General features: G+C 41.0%; 1 protein-coding gene across 9 annotated transcripts in view; it reads right to left on the bottom strand.

The window, feature by feature from the left end:
- Positions 1–23,060, bottom strand: part of Brca1 (BRCA1 DNA repair associated) — a 61,048-nt gene that overhangs the window by 26,302 nt on the left and 11,686 nt on the right. For 4 of the 9 annotated variants that reach the window (XM_040749759.1, XM_040749757.1, XM_040749760.1 and 1 more), the window contains 8 exons: positions 19,094–19,171; positions 17,372–17,460; positions 14,172–14,308; positions 13,069–13,165; positions 11,601–11,646; positions 9,726–9,802; positions 4,985–8,320; positions 3,985–4,061 (listed from right to left, as the gene is read on the bottom strand). In XM_040749759.1, the coding sequence (XP_040605693.1) occupies positions 3,985–4,061; positions 4,985–8,320; positions 9,726–9,802; positions 11,601–11,646; positions 13,069–13,165; positions 14,172–14,308; positions 17,372–17,460; positions 19,094–19,171 (3,937 nt within the window). The remainder of the gene's footprint in view (positions 1–3,984; positions 4,062–4,984; positions 8,321–9,725; positions 9,803–11,600; positions 11,647–13,068; positions 13,166–14,171; positions 14,309–17,371; positions 17,461–19,093; positions 19,172–23,060) is intronic. The other 5 variants (XM_040749765.1, XM_040749764.1, XM_040749761.1 and 2 more) reach the window with 4 other exon arrangements.

Genomic DNA, 23,060 nt, shown 5'->3' on the forward strand with positions numbered 1-23,060 from the left:
CAGACATCAGACCAATGCTTTAAAAGCTGGATTAGTCAGCAACCACGATTACCCCAAGTGGCCATTAAGCACACCAGAAATCAGGAGGAAAAGCAGTCAGAGCACTGGTGCAGTAACTTTCTTTTGGCTTTTCCCATGGAAAGAAGTGCATAACTTAGACAAATTCCACTATAGATAATTGTTCAACTGCACGAGGGAGGCCAAAGCCAGACAGGTTACCAAGTCTGCTTAGCTTAAATTCTGCAATATTTCTAATGAGCTCTCTCCTTCAGTTCTAGTCCCACAGTGCTACTCTTACACTTTAATGTCGCTGGATACTGCCAAAATTTCCTAAATGCCACATTTATCAAGCCTCCTTTCCCCAAAAGGGCCTTAAGTGGCATAATACGGCTCAGGTACGCATTTTTGTACATTAAAGAACTGTTAGCCTTAAAAAAAAAAAAAAAAAAAAAAAGAACTGTTAGCCTTTACTGCCCTTAGGACAAAGTCCAAATTCCTAAACACATCATTCAAAAGTCTGTCCATACCTTGATCTTATCTGTTATCTATCCCCAGCATTTCCCAGAAGCCCATCTTCTAGAGACACAGGACTAGTCAGGCAGTGATCCCCAGACATTCAGTGCTTCTGTATCTTTGCCTCAGTTACTGTCTCCCCTCTTTTCCCATTTGGTAAACTCTTCTCACCCAGCTTACAAGTCTTCTTTGGATATCCTCACCAATTGTCCAGCAGGTAAACGGCCTTATGACTTGGCTCAGGATGCCAGTGCATCAGTATACTCAGGGGAACATACAACCTCCTTGATGGGAGGAATCTTCCCTTGTTTATTTAGTTGTAAGACAGACCTATGTGTCGCAGGCTAGCTTCAAACTTGAGATTCTCCTGCCAAAGCTTTCCTCAGGCTGGGAATGCTAATTTTATGGGTATACAAGGTGTGCAACAAGGTGTAAGTTCTCAGCAAACATTTAATGCAGAAATCAATGAATGGATGAATTAGTCTTGGGGTAATGGTGGGGTGGGGGAGGCTAGCAAGATGGTTCAATGGGTAAAGGGGGCCTATATGGTAGGAGGAGACAATCTTGCATCTTCGCCTGCCTGCTGTGAAATATGCATACACACGCACACAATAAGCATCAAAAAAGGTATATTAATGATATCACATTAGGCATTATCTACCATCTATTACTCCTCAGTTCTATATAAACAGAGGGTGGGTAAAGATCCCATTTTAATCCTTTTGCTCGTCTCTGCTAGTCCATATTAAAGCTACCTCCTTTGGATAAACACTTGATAAAAAACACTTTAAAAATGAATCCTGAACAAATAAATAATAAACATATTTCTGGGAATAAGATCAGAGATACAAGAAACAACAAAGTAGTTCAATGAATGTCAAATATAATACAGTATGGCTAAGACAGATGGGATAAAAAGCTGGAACCTAAAAAACAAACCAGCCAAGGGACAGAATTAGGTGACAGACATATTGACAGAGCCCCAGATCTAAATCCAGAAAGGATCAGAGAAATTGAACATAGAGAGAAGACCTCCTAAGTCTTTTAATCATTCTGATCACTATGGCAATGTCGCAAAAGTTGAGAATTTGGGTAATAAATAAGGCACAGAATGGACAGTTGTCTCAACGGTTTCCTCCCAACTCCTACCGTCTTCAGGCCTAGGATTTACTCTGAACAGAGAATGGTCTGTAGGAGCCAAGTCCTCTCTATTTGTCATCCTCGCAGCAATGCCAAGAGTTAAACTACTTAAAAAACTGGACACCACCTAGTGTTGGCAAAGGTACAGAAAAATGGAAACTCCAAACACCACAGAAGCTAGAAGCCCAGGCTGGCTTAATCCTTCTAAAGAACAGCATAGCACTATGTTTCATACACCAAAAATCATCAGAGATGTTTTAGGTATCTAACAAACAGGATGTCTACTAGAGAGCTGTGCCTAATAGCAATGGCGCCTCTTAGTTCAGAACCCTTATCAGGCAGCAAAGGAACAAATAAATCATTATACACTCAAACAACAGAAAGCTATACAGATGTTACACATGAACTCCTGTAACTCCAGCATTCAAGATGCAGAGGCAGGAGGCTCTCAAGTTCAAAGTCAGTCTTAGATTTAACAAAGTAGTTAGTTACTGTCTTAACAAACAAAACCACCCCGACCCTACCCAGTATAATGCTAGCCTAGTATACACAATTCCCAGCACAATTAATAAAATAAGATTAAAAAGTCACTGACATATTTAATGACACAAAAAAGGTAAATCAGAATATAGTATATAGAATTACTGAATGATTTCCTGATTTATTTTTATTTTATTTTGAGACAGGGTCTCAATTTGCATCCCTGGCTAGCCTGGTACTCACAACAAAAACCAGACTGGCCTGGAACTCATAAGAGGTTCACCTGCCTCTGCCTCTGGAGTGCTGGGACTAACGGGGTGTATTCCATGCCTGGCTCCTTTTCTGAGTTTTTGATGACAACAAAATGACCTTAGGAGTACTATGAATACCCAGTATCGTTTAATTTAGTGCTTTTTAGGAAGACAAGAAAAATTACTCACATGCTGGCAGCTAAAAGCACATTTACACTTTATGAGAGAAACAAAAGCTAAAAAGGGTGATTAAAAAGGTTCCAAATAACTCCACTTTAACAATGTACCTACTGGACCAGGGAGTTGGCTCAGAGAAAAAAGCACTTGCCACCACATGTGAGGGCCTGATTTGATCCCCAGAACCAACCCTGGTGGCAGACACACTTACGTACACACAAATGCTAGTAAAAAGAAAAGGAGAATGTACCTACTACAATTTAAGGAAGATAAATGGTCAGCTAAGACCATCCCAGTCAGGTACAGAGAACTCTGACCAGTGTTCATGTCAGAACTGCTGTGTACTCTACACAGGGCCCCGTGCAGGAATACAGAGGGAGCCCTAAGAAGTTGCCCAGATAGTGAGCAATAAGCACAGGAAAAAAAGACCTGATGAACCTAAGATTGGGATATGAGCTTGGGAAATTTTGGTATCACTTTTACAAAATGAAAACTAGGTGACAGAGCCAGATAAGGCTGTTCCTGAGACTGTCCTGCCTCAGGAACAGTAGCATTCATCACACAACCGAATACTATAGATTAATAAAACTGCTTATCCTATGCAAACATCACCAGTCACCAGTCCCTTACCAGGTGCAGAAATGAATATCATGTATGCGCTTCTCTAATGAGGAAGAGATGACTAAAATAAAAAGAAATACCTACAACACAGTGATGGTCTCTCGTAGAAAGACAGTCCTGTAGGCTTCCATTTGGTTCTGAGAATAAATATACCCCCCCCTTTTTTTTGGTTTTTTTCGAGATAGGGTTTCTCTGTATTATTTTGGAGGCTGTCCTGGCACTCGCTCTATAGACCAGGCTGGCCTCGAACTCACAGAGATCCGCCTACCTCTGCTTCCCGAGTGCTGGGATTAAAGGCGAGAGCCACCAATGCCCGGCTAAATATATCCCTTTTGGTACAATAGTGTTTTCATATAATTTTGCTATGTGATAAGTACAATTTTAAATTTTAATAATTATTAAATTTTAATAATTTGGCTTATTGAGTTGTGTGGTGGCAGCGGCAAATGCCTTTAATGACAACACTCGGGAGGCAGAGGTAGATGGATCTTTGTGAGTTTAAGGCCAGCTTGATCTACAGAGTGAGCTAGAACAGTAAGGGCTAACAGAAAAACCCTGTCTCTGGGGGTGAGGGAGAATCTTAAAGTTAGTATTCAGAGTTCTACAGTGAGCTAGACGGTATTGAAGCTATAAAAGGTATTGAGTTTCACCAGGGCACTGTAATAAAAAAAAAAATCTCACTTGAGGATTCGAAGCATCATGTACAACTAGCTTTTAGGCCAATAAAATTAGCAGGTATAAGAATATAGGGTTCATAGTACCACATACAAAGGACATCACAAACTTTCGAATGCTTTTTTACCTGAGTGCTCAAAATATCACTCTGTGAGCAATCTTCAGAAAGGTTTGTTTCGCTCTCGTATCCAGATGCCGCTTCAGCTTAAATGACAATAAAATCAGATGCAGATGTAAAAGCAGATCATGAACTCACAAACGGCACTCTCCGCCCCTTCCCTTTCGCAGCACTTGTTTCCTTAATGTCTATAAATGAGGAAGTTCGGGACACTGGACTTCCTTTCAGAACGCCTTCAACAGGCTGGCTGAGGTGGTGAATGCATTTAATCCCAGATTTTGGGAGGCAAAGGCAGGCAAATCTCTGTTCCAGGCCATCCGGGGCTACACAGAGACCATGTCTTAAAAAACAAACAAATCAAACACATTCAGCAAGTCTACTGACAATTGGGTCACTCAAGTTCATCCTATCAGACATTCTGGGTACATGAAGGCATTGGGGAAAAAAAAGATTTTCTTTTTATGATTTTGAATTATGTGTATCTTGTGCGTCTGTGTGGATTACTTATGTGAACACAGCAGGTACCTATGGAAGTCAGAGGCATTAGATCCTTCTGAAGCTGGAGTTACAGGTAGTTACGAGTCACCTGACATGGATGCTGGGAACCAAACTTAGGTTTACTGCAAGAGAGTACCTACTCTTTTTTTCCCTTTTATTTATTTTTATGTTATGTGCACTGGTGTTGTACCTGCATGTATGTCTACATGAGGCTGTCAGACCTCCTGGAGTGGAAGTGACAGAAAATTGTGAGTTGCCATATGGGGGCTGGGAATTGGACTTGGGTCCTCTGGAAAGAGCAGCCAGCACTCTTAATAGCTGAGCCATCTCCCCCCTAGCCCCCCCCCCACAGCCCAGGAAGGACTTTCGACTTTTAAGGAAAAGAACTGCAGGAAGAACATCTTTCAAGTTTAAGCAGCAATTAACGTTAACTGCACTAAGAAACTCGTGTATCCCAAAAAGACAAACATTCAGCTCACTTCTGTAGACTGGTGCAAACAAACAAAACTACCTGAATCTGGGATTATAATATCCTCTTCTTGATCATTATCTTCTTCTAGGCAAGTTCCCATTTCCTCATCATCTGAAATCAATTCCTTGTCACTCAGAAAGTCTTCCTCATCCTCAGACTGAGGACTCTTTTGTCTGGAAGGAGGATTAAACAAGAGGTCCCGGGAGGCTGCGTTTGCAGTTGAATCCTGTACAGCACTGTGCTGAGAAGAGAACATGCTGCCAGAGTATTCTGCATCCTCACTAGGGCGATGCTCCTGAGACGCCTCTACCAAGATTACCTCGTTGTCACAGTCACCAATGCTACTCTTCCATGGCACCCGAGTCCCCTCTGCTTTCTCTGACAGACGCTGTGTCACACTACTATGTCTGGTAGGTTCAAGTGTTTTGCTTACTTGGCCAAGTAAGTGTTGGAAGCAGGGAAGGTCTTCATCCTCACAAGATCCGCTCTCTTCGGAGGACTTTAACTTCCTAGACCTTCTCTGGAGACTCCGAGTCAGCGATGTATGGGTTAAAGGGCTAGGGCTCCTACTGAACTCTCTTCTCTGGACACTACCGTTAAAAACAGCAGACTTCTCCATTATGTCACCTTCGGCGAAGCTAGTATTTTCCTGTATTTCAACATCATCCAACAGGTCATCGGGTGTCTCAGAACAAACCTGAAAAACATTACCACTCCCCATAGGTTGCTCGAGCTTATCTGAAAACAGACATGGAGAGAAGTTTGAACCAACAGCTTCACCTTCCTGCTTTTTTATTTCAAGATATTTATAATCACTCACAGGAAAACTTTGCTTACAGACTCCAGGTTGCATAAGACCTAGTGGAGGCACAGTGTTTAACTTAGTCCCTCTGTTTCGACCTAGTTGCCCTTGGAAGTTTTCACCATTGGAACTCATGTCATTAATACTGCCTGAGTTGGCTTCTTGACAAGCATTTTTTATGTGGTTTTGGCTAATTGTGTGGATTGTACTTTGAACAAAGGTCTCATTTCCCACTGCCTTTTCATTTGACAATGTATGTTTCTCAAATTGTTCCTCTGACAGGGTTTTCCCATGGCCAGTTTTTATAGAAGACATGATGGGAGAAAGTGATTGTTTAGGATGTGAGTTTTGTGGAATTCCAGGGTGACATGCAGTGCTGAGATCATTTTCATTGCTTCTGTATTGAGATGATGGGCAAGGCCTGGACACTGCAGCACGCATTGTATCAGCGCCTGGCTCACCTCCCTGATGAAGCAGGGGCAAGCCCACTGCCACAGGCCCTGCCTGTATGTCACTGATTTCAGCCTCTTCGTGTCCCTGATTTTCTTCTTGTTCACCTTCAGAAATCACTTTTGGACTCACATCCCTCAAGGTCACAGAGGAAGCACAAGCTGTTGCATACTCCTTTTGGGGATCTCTTGGTTTTGAAAATAAAGTAAATGACTGACGCTTTGAAACCTGAAATGTATTCTGTAAATACTGAGTATCAAGTTCACTCTCTTCCATTTCTACGGTCTCCTGAATGTGGCTAAGTTTGTGTCTCAATGGATGCTTGATGCACTCTGTGCTACTTCCAGCATCTTTAGAACCATGGACCAGTTCATTAGGGTTATCACTTGCTATAAACTGAGTCATACACTGACTTGATCCTGTTTTTGCATATCTGACAGTGTTAGCGTCCAGTAACGACACACTGTTCTGAGTGTCATAATCAGTGTCAGGCACCAATGAAACACTGGTACTTTCTTCAGATCTCTCAGTGGGCAAACCCTGTTCTCCACCCAGCAACAGATCCTTCAGGTCTTTGGTACTGTCAGACATTTGGCTTGTTTCAAGTTTCTCTACTTCTTTTTTCTGAGGGCTAGAACTGGCAGATTCTTGAGGTTTACTAGAACTTAGACAGTTAGTTAATAAACCAGGTATGTTTACTAATTTCTCTTCTGGGAAAGCATCGCTGGCCCTCCTCTTCCTTATTTGTTCATTTGGCTCCTTATTCTTCTTGGCATCTGCTGCAGGTTCTGTGTCCTCCATGAGCTGAGGCTTTCTAATGTTCTTGACTGGTGTTTGGTTGGAATTGTTTTTCCTTGTTTCTTCACTGCTGCTACAACTATCAATTTGAAATTCATTACAAGCAGGTGGGTTTGGATTCCTACTGACCGGTTCCAGTGCAAGAACACATCTGGTTGAAGACTTTCTCCTCAGCCCGTTTTTCTTAGGTGCATTTGAATTGTGGACATTTAATTCTAGCTCCAAATCGCTTATACTGTTGCTTACAGGCTTGGCTTTAGTTGTAAGAACAGACTCTTTTTCCAAAGACTTCATTGCATTAGCATTTTTCTCTTTCTGAAGATTATTACCTTGTATTTTATTCTCTTGATCATTACTGGTAATAACCATCACTTGGTCATCTGGCTCCATTTGGTCAGTTCCCTGATTTATATTTTCAGGAGTCTTTTGAGTAATTGTTAAATCTGTTTTCTTGATAAAATCCTCAGGATGAAGGCATGTAGTTCTTCTTTTACGTTTTAATTTATTTGTGAAGGGGTGTTCTTGTGTTATCTGTGGTTCTGGAGTAAATGTGCCTATAATTTCAGTTATGTGGTTCAAGTGAGGGAGGCTTCCCTTTCTCTGATACGTTTTCCCAAATATTTTATCTCGGATATTATTCTCTACTGGTTTGGAGAGGTCTCTTTCACTTTTACCCTTTAAAGCATCATCAGGGTTATTGGCCATTAAGTCCATTTCCTTTGAAGAACTGGAGCATCCATCTACTTCATCTGAAACTTCTAACACAACATTTGCTTCAGCATTTGACTCACACCTCCGGTCAGACGTGCCATCAGAAGTTAGCATTTCACCTGTTTTGGAAAACCACTCGTTGACTTTCTGAATGCTGCTGTTCAGTGTCATCCAAGGAACATCTTGGGTAGCTCTAGAATTCTCAGGACACAGACTTTTCTGATTATTCCATTTTTTTCTCCCACAGAGGGAATCAGCATTCAGATCTACCTTTTTCTCAGGGCTGGGAATCTGCCTATCATTACATGTTTCTTTACTGTCAGCCCATCTGTTCTGTTGGCTCCTGGTTAAGCCAGACTGTTTGCTTTTATTATAGAATTCAGCCTTTTCTACATTCATTCTGTCTTCAGTGAGCAATAAACTGCTGTTCTCATGCTGTAATGAGCTGGCATGAATATCTGTGCCACATGGCTCCACATGTAAGTTTGAAACAGAAATACCGTGACATTTTTCTGGATGCCTTCCAGTTGCATGATTCTCAATGGGGTTCAAATCTTTATTACTGCACTGGTGCAGTTCAATATTTGTTACATCCTCAGAAAACTCACAAGCAGCTGAAATATACAAAATAACAAGGTACTTAAAAATGGAATTATCATGAGAAAATACATACATAATACAACTTGGGAGTAGAAATCAATCCACTAACCATACCTTTTGAAAGTTTTAGAATGTATAAATGTTTTGCTTGCATACATGCACATGCACCATAGATGTGCCTGGTGCTCACGGAAGACAGAAGAGGATTTCAGATTCCCTGAAACTGGAGTTATGGATGGTTGTGAACCATCATGTGGGTGATGGGAATCAAACCTAGATCTTCTTCAAGAGCAACAAATTCTCCTACCTGCTGAGCCATCTCTCCAGCCCCAGTCCATTGGCTTTTTTAAAAATCTGTCATTATTACATTGTTGTTTTTTTTGAGACAGGGTCTGTCCTGGAACTCGCTCTGTAGACCAGGCTGACCTAGAACTCACAGAGATCCACCTGCCTCTGCCTCCCAAGTGCTGGGATTAAAGGTGTGCACCACCACTACCCAACTTCCATTGGCTTTAGAGAAACTAACATCATAAACCACAAGTATACTGAAGCTCTAGCTCAGACTCTTTTATGTAACCCCATTATGTAGAGTCTGATGTTTTCTCAAACATGATAATTAGATCACATCTCCCATTCCACTAGTCTCTTATGATTGGGGGGGGGAGGGGAAGATTTTTTGATCAACAGAACTCAAGTTTTCTGTTTGCAGACTCATCAGACTCATGTGCTGTACATTTAAAAACTGTTGACAGCTGGGTGTGGTATTCCATCACTGAGAAGGTTAAGGCAAGAAAAATGCTGATAGTTCAAGGCCAGCGTGAGCTGTGGTATGCTTGTTTCTATAGCAGTCAAAACAAAAAGAAACAAAACCCAGTGGCAAAAATGGAATATATAAACTAAGAGGAAAGGACAGCAAGGGCTAGTGGTATGTGACTATAATCCCAGCACTTCAGTTGCTTAAAAAAAAAAAAGGATGGTTAGACTACTCTGGAATATATAGCAGAACTGTTGTTACTAAAAAAAAATTAAATGGCAGCATGTAGCTACAATCATGTGAGTCTAGTACAACACACTACCAAACAATGGAAGCTCCAAAAAAAAAAAAAAAAAAAAAAAAAAAAAAGGATGTTTTAATTCTTTAAAAAGACATGGTGGTGGCGCATGCCTTTAATCCCAGCACTCAGGAGGCAGCAGAGGCAGGTGGATCTCTGCGAGTTCTAGACCAGCCTGGTCTACAAGAGCTAGTTCTAGGACAGCCTCCAAAGCCACAGAGAAATCATGTCTCCCCCCCCCCACCAAAAAAGTTTATAATTGTGAATTATAAACAAATTTGGAGTCTGGTCTTCAAATTAGTTTAATTACAGAACTGCATCTACCTACTCTCATTAGTGTCATTAAGGTGGGAAGGCTTGACATTACCCCTGTTTGCAGGATCCAAACTGGCTCCAGCTCCAGCTCTCCGAGGGGTAGCATGTAACAATTCCTGGTCTCTCACACTAAAGGGGAAAACACAGAACCCCTAATGAGAAATTCTAGTTGTATGCTCACAAACCGTCAAATGGTAGATCAAATATTTTAGTTCCTCTAAATGGGGCCATAACAGCTGAACAGATGGACTCACCTTTTGAAATCTGCTCTCCTCTAAGTACTTGCCTTCCAGTAAAAATGGAATGGCGGAAGACTGAGAACAGTCACAAAGAATAGTGTAGAACACTGCTTTCTGGATATGTAAATAAGAACACAATTGCATGCTCAGGGACCCCTGGGGAAGAAGGGCTAAAAAGAGGTTGGAAAGACCAGAGCAAAACAGGGTATCCTGGATATGACAGGACCACTGTGCTCACGAACTCACAGCAGCCATGGTTGTCTGCACATCTGTACAATATCAATCCAGTCAGCATTCTAGCATAGAAAGAGGAGGGATTCATGAGCCCACATCCTATATGGAGCTATGGACAGTCCAGAGATTCTGAGGGAGAGAAAGTTGTTCTCCTTTAGGGGTGTGGGGTTCTCTGTAGGTTGAGATTGAGCACACTCTCCAGTGGATGTTCTAACACCCTGGAGTAATGGAAAAATGGTCTAATATCTTTTTATTTTGTTATTCTTTTTTTGGTTTTTTTTTTCAAGACAGGGTTTCTCTGTATTGTTTGGAGCTTGTCCTAGAACTTGCTCAGTAGACCAGGCTTGGTCTCGAACTCCAAGAGATCCCCTGCCTCTGCTTCCCTAGTGCTGGGATTAAAGGTGTGCGCCACAACCGCCCAGCTTGTTTTGTTTTTCAAGACAGGGTTACTCTTTGTAGCCTTGGCTGTCCTGGAACTCAGATATCCAATAGTCTCTGCCTCTTGAATGCTGGAACTAAAGGCGTGTGCTACCACATAGGGCTGAGAAATGGTTCAGTGTTAAGAGCACTGATTGATCTTCCAGAGTACTCGGGTTCGATCCCCAACACCCACAGGATAGCTCATAGACATCTGTAACTCCAGTTCCAGGGAACTAGATGCAGTCTTCTGGCCTCTTCAGGCATGAGGCACAAATGTGGTTCACAAATTTACGTTCAGGGAATGTACCCACACACGTAAATTTTTTTTTGAGACAGGGTCTCTCTGTAGGCCAGGATGGCCCTGAAGTTAAAGAAATCCACCTGCCCCTACCCCACAAAAAAAGAGTTCTGTGATTAAAGGCATATGCCACCAAACCCAGCTCTGCATAAAAGTTAAAAAAAAAAAACAAAAAAAGCAAAAACAAAACAAAACAAAAAAACCTCTTTAATCTTTACCACTGAACCATACCTCCTCCCATTTTAAGGTTAAGTAAAAGTAATCTGTAAACAAAAATTTACTGATAATGATCAGTTATCACAGATCTTAAAAGAGCAAACTAGATGGTTATAAAAATGATACTTTGGGCCAGGTGTGGTGGCATATGCCGTTAATCACTCAGGAGGCAGAAGATGGATCTCTGTGAGTTCTAGGACAGCCAAGGCTACAGAGACTGCCCCAAAATCAATCAATCAGTCCTCTAGTATTTTTCTCAGCCATAATTAGTACCATATATGAAAAACTCAGAATAACCATTGGGTGGAAACAAGTGTGTGCTGACTTACACTGTTATCTAAAACTCCTTTGGAATGAAAAAAAATGTACAACACACAAAAAAAATGTTTCCCAGGAAATAAACTGATGAAACTAATGATCCTTGAAGTTTCTTCTAGTACCATGACCTAAATCTATGATCCTTAATATTAACTAGATATGAAAACACCACCTTCATAGATAAAGGCTCCTTGTGACTCACCTGCAGTCATCTGGTTTACTAACTGTCTCTTCAGAAGAATCAGACTCTTTAAAGAACAAAAACAAAACCCCAAAATCATTCAAGGTTTTTAATTAAAATGGTCAAAAAACAAACAAACAAACAAAAACACTTCTTGCAAAACACAGTGGTTTACCCAGAAATACTGATAATGTGAACTTTATATAAATAATCATGTTACATTGTATAAATAATAACCTTTGTGTGACAGGTACCAACATATGCGGCAATACAGAAAAGTGGCAGAAGGCTTGGGCTTCAGAGTCAACTTTCTGTGTCCAAGTCCTTTTTTTTTTTTTGGTGGGGGAATTGGTTTTTTGAGACAGGTTTTCTCTTGGTAGCCCTGACTGTCCTGGAACTCACTCTCCAGACCAGGTTGGCCTAGAACTCAGAGAGATCCACCTTCTTCTCTGCCTCTTGAGTACTGGGATTGAGAGTGTGTACCACCACTGCCCGCCCCTACTTCCAAATTCATAACCTCGCTGTGACTTAATTTTCTCATCCACAAAGTTAGTTACCACCTCAGGACCTTAGATGAGGTTCACAAAAAGTACAACAGCACTTATAATACAGTTAAGTGCTCCTATTTAGTAACTGACAAGATTTGCACTACTTTAATTAACATGTAGGGTGTGTGTGTGTGTGTGTAGACGTCAGAGGACAACTTATCAGAGTTGGTTCTCTCCTACTATGTAGAGCCGAGGGATTGATTTAAGATATCAAGCTTGGTGGCAAGTGACTTTACCAATTGAGCCATCTAACCACCCCTGGACTATTTTTACAAAACACCATTATTGTTGGTGGATTCATTATGACCAACACACATACAAGTTAATTTCAAAGAAATTCAATAAATGTAACAGAGATCCATGGTGGTGCAGGGAAATCAAAATAGAATAATTGTTCCCAATTTAATTACTTATTTATTTTTGAGATAGGTTTTCTGTGTATCCCAGGTTGACTTCAAACTCTTGACCCTCCTGGTTCAGTTTCTCAACTGCTGGGATGACAAACTTGTCCCACCCTCACAAATTCTAAGGAAATATAGTTAAAGAGACCCGCTTGAGCTTTGGGCTCATTTTTTTCTTTTTTTCCTTTTGGCCAGCTGGGAATTAAGTGTAGGGCCTGTACAAATTATTTTGGATCTCTCTAAATGCTATGGCAACTAATCATGTTCTTTTTTATTGTGACTATATTTTTCCAAAATTCACTTACATTCATAACCAGACACCTCTCTTTTTGTTCCCTTTCTATAAAGTAAGAGATTCTTCAAGGCATGAAGTGTAACTTTTACATAATTTATAATTCATGATAGAGCCCATAAAATTATTTTGCTTTCATTTACCAAAACTCAGTGTAACACATACAAATCATAACCAAGATTTTTGATAAAACTTTAAGCCAAACAATCTAGGAATTATTATTTCATACTTAATAAATAGACCCTTACCTAATTCAATGTACACAGATTTATTTCGAGGCTGTGCCTGACGACTTTTCCTTCTCACAATTCCAAGGTTAGACAGCTGGACACTGAGATTGTCCTTCTGTTAAACAGTAAAGAATGCCTAAGTTTTATGTTTTGACATTTTTCTTTACTTTTACAAAACTAATTATGATCATGAGTATTTACTAAGTATTAATGTAGAAAAATTTGAAGCTGATAGTCTGTATTTCCAATCACATCTGATAAGACTGGCAACATAAAATGTATATCAAAAACTTAAATTTTAGATAAAAGGCAGAGTCTGAGGGAGAGGCTAGGGAAAGAACCATGAAAACACACTTTAAAAATGGCATAGTATTCTTTAACACATTATATACTGATTTAAAAAATAAAATAGGCACTATAGAGGTGGCTCAAAGGTTAAGAACACAGGTGCTCTTGCAGAGGACCCAAAGTACCTGCATTCATAAGAACAACCTCCCCCCACACACATGAATTAAAGATTAAAAATAAATATAGCCCAGCAGTGGTGGCACTAGCCTTTAATTTCAGCCCTCAGGAGGCAGAGGCAGACAGATCTCTGAGCTCCAGGACACCCAGGGCTACACAGAGAAACCCTGTCTCAAAAAGACCAACCAACCAACAAATAAATAAATCTAAACATTTAAATAAAAATATAAAAAAAGGGTTAACGACAACCATAAAATCCCAGCATTCCTAACAACACTTAGTAAGGTGTAATTTGTGATCTGTTATCTAGCTCTATACAAAGACAGTAAGTCATTACATTTTCTTTGATAATTACAGTGGTTAAATTGAAGTAATTTTCAAATGCTTACAAAAGATCAGTGCTATTGTGTCTATTTCAGACAAGCATCAGAGCTGATGAAGTTATAAAACAGGGGAAGGACCTATAAGGTGTCTTTTGATCACAACAGGTACCCTGAACTTATAAGTTTATAGTTCTTATTAGAACACTTGTCCAGCTACTTAATTTACTTTCATCCTGTCTTTACTAGGTTGTCATACAAATCCACTCATTTGCTAACTCATAATGCTAACACTTAAAAAATAGATGCCAGGAAAAAAACTGAAAACAGCTTTACCAAGGTGGCATTTCCAGATTCAATCTGCTGAAGTCTTTTGCCGCGGTTTCGGTAGCCTACACTCTGAATGATGGAAGCTTCCTCATTCAAAGGTTCAGAAGAATTTTTCACTTTTGAAACACTGTAACCGTTTGCAACTTTAAAACATAAAGGAACATGTTTTAGGTAGAAGAAAACATTAGTCTTCATTAAATACCCAAAAAGAATACTGTGGTTGCTCCCTGCTGTATACGGATAATGCAAACAACAAAACAAGCCTGGTGGTGGTAATGGTGGTAGTTCACACCTTTGGTTCCAACACTCAGAGGCAGAAGCTGGAGGGTTTCTGATTTTCAGGACAGCCAAGGTTACATAGAGAAACCCTGTCTTGAAATAACTCTGTGTAGTCTTCATTAGTCTGAAATTTCATAGCTTTGACTCAGAGATCCACCTGTCTCTGTCTCCTGAGTACTAAGATTTAAGGTGTATGCTACCATGACTATCTACCTTTAATTTATGTGTATGCATGCATGAGTTCATGTGTAGCATGTGAGTGTAGGTGCCAGAAGGTATTGGATCCCCTGGAGTTGTAAGCAACCTGCTGTCACTGATGCACTCTGAACCTTGGTCCTCTGTAAAAGCAGTAAAGCATTCTTAATTGTTGGGCCATCTCTCCTGCTCTGATTACCTAAAAAAATGTTAAAGTCCAGTTTGGAAATTCAGAGACTATGCAAGTTATTTCCTCCACACATCTAAAAACTAACACATTTGCCCATTAACAAATTCACCTTGTTTCTTTGAATTGAAGGAGTAACAAATGTAATATGTACCACTATTGTTTATACCACTAAGAAAGGAAATGCTAATCAATCACATACAATTGATAAAATGCTCCAATTTCAGAGACATTAAGATAAATTTCTGAAATGAAGAATAAAATGTGGGACTGATAGGAGTCATTTAAATGCTTACTGTGAAGCCTTATGATGACCTGAGTTTGACCCCAATCCATGTGCCAGGACTAGTTCACCTGTAAGCCCCACTTGCCCAATGATAACTTCCTGGAATGCTGGGAGATGCTGCTCATATGAGATAACAAGCCATGTGGTTTCACTTCTGTAAACAAGCTTGGTTGCCCCATCTGCACAGGATGTGTTTGATCACATATAGGTGGGAGGACAGTAAGCAGGAAGTATGTCAGGCTGCATGCTTGACCCCCATTGGATGAATGCAGGGTAGCCTTGTGGGTTCTACCTGTATAAGCACCCAACTAAACTAATTCAGCACCATTCTCTGGGAATCTTGGGTATAGACCTGATCAGGCCAGTGTCCATATCCCTACCAGTTACTAAAGAAAGCTTGCTTTAATTAGACAATTGTGGATTTTAGTTATTATGCATACAGTGTTCTGCCTGTATGTCTGCTAGAAGAAGGCACCAGATCTCATTATACATGGTTGTGAGGCCCCATGTGGTTGCTGGGAATTGAACTCTGTAAGAGCAGCCAGGGTTCTTAACCGCTACACCATTTCTCCAGCCCAATTTTCAGGTTTAACACCACACAAAGGTAGGAGGAAAAAAAAAAATCAACCCTAAAGTTGTCCTCTGACCTCTAAATGTGTGCTCTAGTGATTGCATTTCTGCACTCAAACATACTACAAGTAATAAAAAAATTTAAACTAGGGCCAGTGAGTAAAGCAGTTAGCACCAACCCTTAAGATCACAGCTGAATCCCTAAGAACCACATAGTGGAATGAAAGAAGCAACTCCCAAAAGCTGTCTTGATTTGCACATATATGCTGTGGCATACCTGAGCCACACCCCTCCATAACACAAACAAATGTAACAAAAAATTTAGGACTGGAGAGATGGCTCAGTAATTATATGAGCACTAGCTGCTCTTCCAGAGGACCCAGATTTGATCCCCAGCACCCACATCATGGGGCTCAAAACCACCATAACTAATTCCAGGGAATCCAACTCCTTCTGGAGTTTGCAGGCAGCAAGCACATACATGGTACACTGACATACATTGTCTTAGTTAGGGTTTCTAATGTTTTGCTAAAACACCACGACTAAAGCAACTTGGGTAGGAAATGGTTTATTTGGCTTACACATCCATATGATAGGTCATCATCAAAAGTAGTAAGGACAGGAACTCAATCAGGGCAGGAATCTAGAGGTAAGCACTAATTCAGAGGCCATAGAGGATGCTGCTTACTGGCTTGCTTATCATGGCTAGCTCAGTCTGCTCTCTTATAGAACCCAGGAGCACCAGTCCAGGGATAACCCACTACATGTAGGAGGCTGGGCCCTCCTACATCAGTCACTAATCAAGAAAATGCCCTACAGGTTTACCTACAGCCCAGTCTTGCAGAGGCATTTTCTCTATTGAGGTTCCCACCTTGGGTGACTCTAGCTTGTTGTGAAGATGACATAAAAAAACTAGCTAGCAAAAAAAAAAAAAAAAGCCAGTACATACATGCAGGCAATACTCCCATATACATGAAAATTTTAAATATATAAAGAGAAGTTAGAGAGGCTTGAGAGAGAAAGCTCAGTAGCATTTGCTTGATTCCTAGCACTCGGGAGGCAGAGGCAGGCGGATCTTTGTGAGTTTGAGGCCAGCCTGGAATACAGAGTGAGTTCCAGGGCAGGCTCCAAAACGATTCAGAGAAACCCTGTCTCAAAAAAACCAAAAAGAAAAAAAAAAAAAAAAAAAAAAGGCTGGCACAGGGAAGACAGACACAAGGGATTTGGGCCAGTCAGTCCACCCTAATTGGCAAGCCCCAGGTACCAGTGAGAAACTTTGTCTCAAAAAACAATGTGCAGGGCTAGAGAGATGGCTCAGAGGTTAACAGTACTGACTGCTTCCAGAAGTCCTGAGTTCAACTACATGGTGGCTTAGAACCATGTATAGTAGGATCTGATGCCCCCTTCTGGCATGCAGGTATAAATGCAGAGCATTCATATACATAAAATATAAATGAGGTAAAAACCAAACCAAACCAAACAAAAACCATGTGCATGGCTCCTGAGGAACAATTCTTGAAGATGACCTCTGGGTTCTACACAGGCTCATCTGCCCCAATTCATGCTCCCCAAAATAAATAATTCCAAGCACTGATTTAACTTTTAACCAGACTAAATAAAGTCTTATCACCTATTCACATAAAGTTACTCAGCCCCTCGAGCACTGCCTCCGGGTCGTGTAACACTTACACTGCATTCCTGTGTCAAGTTCAAAAGCATCAGTGATTTTCAACAGCTCTTCAACAAGCTGACTAAACCTTGTGCTTCCTTGAAGGCTCCTGAAATTAATTGTTTTTGAGATGCACATAAGTGATTATTAATTTTAAGTACACTAAAATAAAAACATGTAAATGCATAGATTATAACTTTCCTACTATAAACACAGTAGAAAGCACAAACTCAAAGAACTAGTAATTTGATCCCCAGCACAGTAAAATCAAACACAGATCTATTCAGGCATCTGCACTGGCCTGTCCTTGGGGTTCTGACAGGACACGCCCTCAGCTGCAGCCATTGTGCACATTCACTATGCTCCCTTTTAAAAGGGTCCTGCCCATCTCCCATCCTTCTCTCTCTCTCTCTGCATCCCTCTCTCCTGCTGCTCCTATCCCCAGAGGTTGGTCTCCCCGTTCCCCCTTTCATGATTCCTTTCCCTAATAAAAAAACCCCTCTGCTTGAACCCTGCCACATGGCGTCTTTCTTTCAAGGGCTACTTTTCTCAAATTACATCATTTTATAATCACTGAGTGGTAGTAATGCACGCCTTTAATCCCAGAACTCATGAGGGAGAGGCAGGTGGATCTCTGTGAGTTTAAGGCCAGCCCAGTCTACAAATTGAGTTCCAAGACAGGCTCCAAAACCAGAGAAACCCTGTCTCACAAAAACAAAACGTATTAAACACTGGAGAAACACCAATATTAATGAAAGAGATAAAGACATTGCTCTAACAGAACTAACTGTGGTAGGAGAGACGTATGATATAGACTGTTGAGTTTTTCTCTCTCTTTTTTTTTAAAGAACAGTAGGAAAAGACATTATCTATGGTCATACCAGCCAAGTGCTCCTGATCTCATTTGGAGTTGGAAGTTAAGCAGGATGAAGGCTAGTTAGCACATGGGTGGGAAAACAAGGCACTAAGTTGCTAATACTTGTTGCATATGTCCCATAAAACATCCAAACAAATAATCTGTCTGCTAAACACCTTTTTTTGACAGGATCTCATACAGTCCAGGCTGCCTCCCACACACTGTTGTCAAGGATAACCTTTACAAGCTGATCCTCTAACCTCTACCTCCTGAGGGCTGCTGTCATAGGTACGTGAAACCACACCTGTTTTATTTTACTATTTTATGTGTAAGACTGTCTTGCGGGCCCACATATGTGCGCAGCATGTGCATGATTGGTACCCACAGGTCAGAAGATTCCCCTGGGACCTGAGTTACAGACAGCTGTAAGCTACAAATACTCTTAACCCCTGAGGCAACTTTCCAGCTCTTATTCTTAAATTAAAAAACAAAAAACTAATTAATTTGCTAGCTAACTGATTATTTAGAGAAAGTGTGTGTTTGTGTGTGTCACAGCTCATGCTTGGAGGCCAGAGGACAAGTTACAATGAGTCAGTTCTCACCTTCCATCATATGGGTCTTGGGATCCAAAATCAGGTGATCAGGCTTAAGAGCGCCTTTACCTGCAAGATGTCTGGTTTATGTGGTACTGTCATATGTACTCAGAGGCCTTGTGCCTATTAGGCAAGCACTCTATCAACTGAGCTACACCTCTAGCCTCCAAACCCATTTCTGTCTGTTTTTCTATCGATAAATGGTTTTACAGAAACATTACCTACATATGAATTTCTACTTTTTTCCATGCCATTGTTGCTTCCAACCTCCTATGAGTACACAAATTACATACCTTTTGGTTATCTCATTCTTACACAAAGGACATTGTGAAGGCCCTTTCTTCTGGTTAAGAAGTTTCATCATACAAAATCTATAAATTAGAAAGAAGAAAAAAAAACCCAAAACAATGCTATTTTCTTTTGTAGAAAGAACACATAAGAAGATAATTTCTAAATGCCCATAGTCATTTAAAAAAAAAGAAAGAAAGTCATTTAAAAGGCAATGACAATCCCAGCACTCGGGAGGCAGAGGCAGGCGGATCTCTGTAAGTTCGAGACCAGCCTGGACTACCAAGCGAGTTCCAGGACAGCCTCCAAAGCCACAGAGAAACCCTGTCTCGAAAAAAACAAAAAACAAAAAACAAAAAACAAAAAAAAAAGGCAATGACAGGTTACAATAATTTCTCAGTAATTATTTTTAGATGCTGCATAGGCAGAAAATCAAACCACATAAGAAATGACCCATGAAAACTAAACTTACCTGCATATGACTTACTGTGATGATTAAATTAAACATTAAAAAGTTAATGTAAGCCGGGCGTTGGTGGCGCACGCCTTTAATCCCAGCACTCGGGAGGCAGAGGCAGGCGGATCTCTGTGAGTTCGAGGCCAGCCTGGTCTACAGAGCGAGTTCCAGGACAACCTCCAAAGCCACAGAGAAACCCTGTCTCGAAAAACCAAAAAAAAAAAAAAAAAAAAAGTTAATGTAGCTCATGGACCCCAGACTGATGGCTAAGAGGCCAGCATGGGACTGATCCAGACCCCCTGAAAATGGGTGTCAGTGAGGAGGTCTCGGCAATCTTTGGGGCCCTGGGTACTAGATCAGTATTTATCTCTGGCATCTAAATGGACTTTGGGAGCCCATTCCACATGGAGGGATGCTCTCTCAGCCTGGACACATGGGGGGAGGGCCTAGGTCCTGCCCCAGATGATATGACAGACTTTGGAGATCCCCCACGAAGGGCCTCACCCTCCCTCCCTGGAGAGTGGAGTGGGGATTGGGGGTACTGCTGGAGGGCTGGGGAGGAGGGGAGCGAGAGGAGCTGGGATTGACATGTGAAGCAAGCTTGTTTCTAATTTAAATAAAAAAATCAAAAAATTAATGCAGCATATTTAATGATATAGTCATAATTATTTCATGTTGTATAATCAGATATAAATGCTTAAGCAGTTAATATAAAATGGTTGTATACATTTAAAAGCTCACCATCTATGGCCTGGGATATATATTCCTCTGTAAAGAAGCACTTACTCAATACATACAAGTCCAGGTGTGCTCCCTGGAACTAAGTGAACAAAATCTCTGTGGCTCACTACAAAGCTACAGTAATTAAGATAATTTGACTCTGTAGGTATGGCAGTTCATTCATCTTTAATCCCAGCACCTGGGAGGCAGAGGGAGGCAAATCTATGAGTTCAAAGCCATCCTCATCTATAGAATGAGTTCCAGGATAGCCAGGGCTACACAAAGGAAAACGTGTCTCAAAAACAAGAAACAAACAAACAAAACAAAAGATAATGTGGTTCTGGCAGAAGGACAGATATAACATCAGTGGAATAGATTAAGTGTCTGGAAATACATCCCTATTCACATATACCATCTATTTACTCTTTTTTTTTTTTTTTTGGTTTTTCGAGACAGGGTTTCTCTGTATTGTTTTGGAGGCTGTCCTGGAACTCACTTTGTAGACCAGGCTGGCCTCGAACTCACAGAGATCCACCTGCCTCTGCCTCCCGAGTGCTGGGATTAAAGGCGTGCGCCACCAACGCCCGGCCATCTCTTTACTCTTAACACATATACTAAGATAATTAAGTGTAAACAGAACAGTATAACGTTTTTAAGGGCACCAGGACAACTGGATATACATATGTAAAAGTGAGTACGTGTGTGTGTGTGTGTGTGTGTGTGTGTGTGTGTGTGTGTGTGTGTGTGTACGCGCACACAAAAATGTATCTGAAGGCCAGAGGTTGCTGTTGGGTCTCTTGCTCCAATCATTCTCCACCCTATCTTTTGAGGCAGGGCCTCTCACTGAAACTGGAGCTTGTTGATTTGGCTACACTGGCTGGCCAGCAATCTCCAGGGATTCTCCTGGCTCCACCTACCCAGCACTGGGATTACAGGTACATACAGCCACACTAAGCTTTTGAGTCCTGGGGATATAAAGGCCTCAGTTTAACATGTTACATACTTTGTCAAATGAGCCATTTCCATATCTCAAAAGTTAGACTCATCTCACGCCAGACATAAGCGAACTCAAATGGATCATAGACAGCAGCGGAGATGTGGCAGTCATAATTAAAGGAAGCGGCTCATATACACAACTATGTAAGATGTAAGTGATTCAGTGCAAAGGCAAAATAAAATCCTTGTTGTTTTAAAGGACAGTATTATGAAGAGGAGTTGACTAGGAGTAAAAAGTAGATAGTGACATTAAAGAGAACAAAGAAAGATTAAAGGAGCTGAAAAGTCATTGGTAATAGTGAGCCAGGAGACAAATGTAGAGCATGGCCCAGTCTTTTAACATATGTTTCCTTCTTTTAAAATTATTTTTAAATGCTTTATTTAGTAGATTTAGGATAGGGCTGACGCTAGCAAGTGTTTACAGGATGCTGTTGTTGCTGACCCATAAGCTTCACTTTGAGGATTAAGTTGTAAGAATTGCACTATCCTGTACAACAACTACCAGTCAGGTATAGCTACTGAGCACCTGCCATATGGTCAGCCTGCACTAAGGTCTAGTAAACTTGGGACAACACAGGCTTCTGGAGATTGTGTAAACCAGACCTATTGTCACTGTAACAAATCCCTAAGACAATTAAAAAGGAGTAAACATTTTGGCTCACAATTTCAGTTCACAGCTGGCTGGCTCCTGTGTTTTGGACATGGAAGAGAGTAAAAGAAAGTAGAAATAAACCTACGGATCCTCGTTGGGTAGAGGAACAATTCAGAAAGAGGACCCACAGGACAGCTCACAACCAGCTGTAATTCCAGTTTCAGGGGACTCAAACACCTTCTTCTGGCCTCCATGGGTACCAGACACACACGGTGAAACATTCATACACAGAACATAATAAAATCCAAAGAAAAAAGTTCTTTCTCTTTCCCTTCCCCCTCTCCTCTTTCTCTTTCCCTCTTTCTTTCTGAGACAGGGTCTTACTCTATAATCTAGGGGGGCCTAGAACTCACTATGTAGCCCAGGTGTGATGGCTACTCTTGGTTATTAACTTAACTACATCTGGAACTAACTAAAACCCAAAAGCTAGGCACACTTGTGAGGGATTTTTTTATTCTCAGTTAAATCATTTGAAGTGGGAAGAGCTACCCTTAACCTGGTCCACACCTCCTGCTGGCAGCCTATATAAAGGACACAGAAGGAAGCCTGTTTTCTTTTTGCTTGTCTGCTTGCTCTCGATAGCAAGTCCATACTTCACTGGCCTTAGAGTCTACTTCTTGGAGATTCTTGTGTACACTGAAGACTAGCTGAGATACCCAGCCTTGTGAACTGAAAAACTACTGGATTCTTGGACCTTCCATTGGTAAACAGCCTTTGTTGGACTAGTTGGACCACAGCCTATAAGTCATTCTAATAAACCCCTTTATATGCATACATATGTACATTATACATATATATTCCCACCATCACACACACACACACACACACACACACACACACACACAGAGTGAGGAGAGCTCCTCCTATCATCCCAAATGCACTCTTTCTGTTTCAAAGTGCTGTGACAAAGTGGTGGACTCCTATCCCCCGGGACTGTAAGCACCAATTAAATGCTTCCTTCTATAATTTGCCTTGGTTACAGTGTTTTCTCACAGCAATAGTAACTAACTCACAGTGTAAGCCATCATGTCTGGCTTAAATATTTTCATTAGAGGCAACATACAGCTACAAGTGTAGGCCCATACCTGTACTCTCAGTATTTAGGAGGCAGAAGCAGGAGGATCACAGCCAATCTGGTCTATACAGT

Source organism: Mesocricetus auratus, unplaced genomic scaffold (genome assembly GCF_017639785.1).
Source record: "Mesocricetus auratus isolate SY011 unplaced genomic scaffold, BCM_Maur_2.0 Super-Scaffold_100007, whole genome shotgun sequence".
Taxonomy (NCBI): Eukaryota; Metazoa; Chordata; class Mammalia; order Rodentia; family Cricetidae; genus Mesocricetus; species Mesocricetus auratus.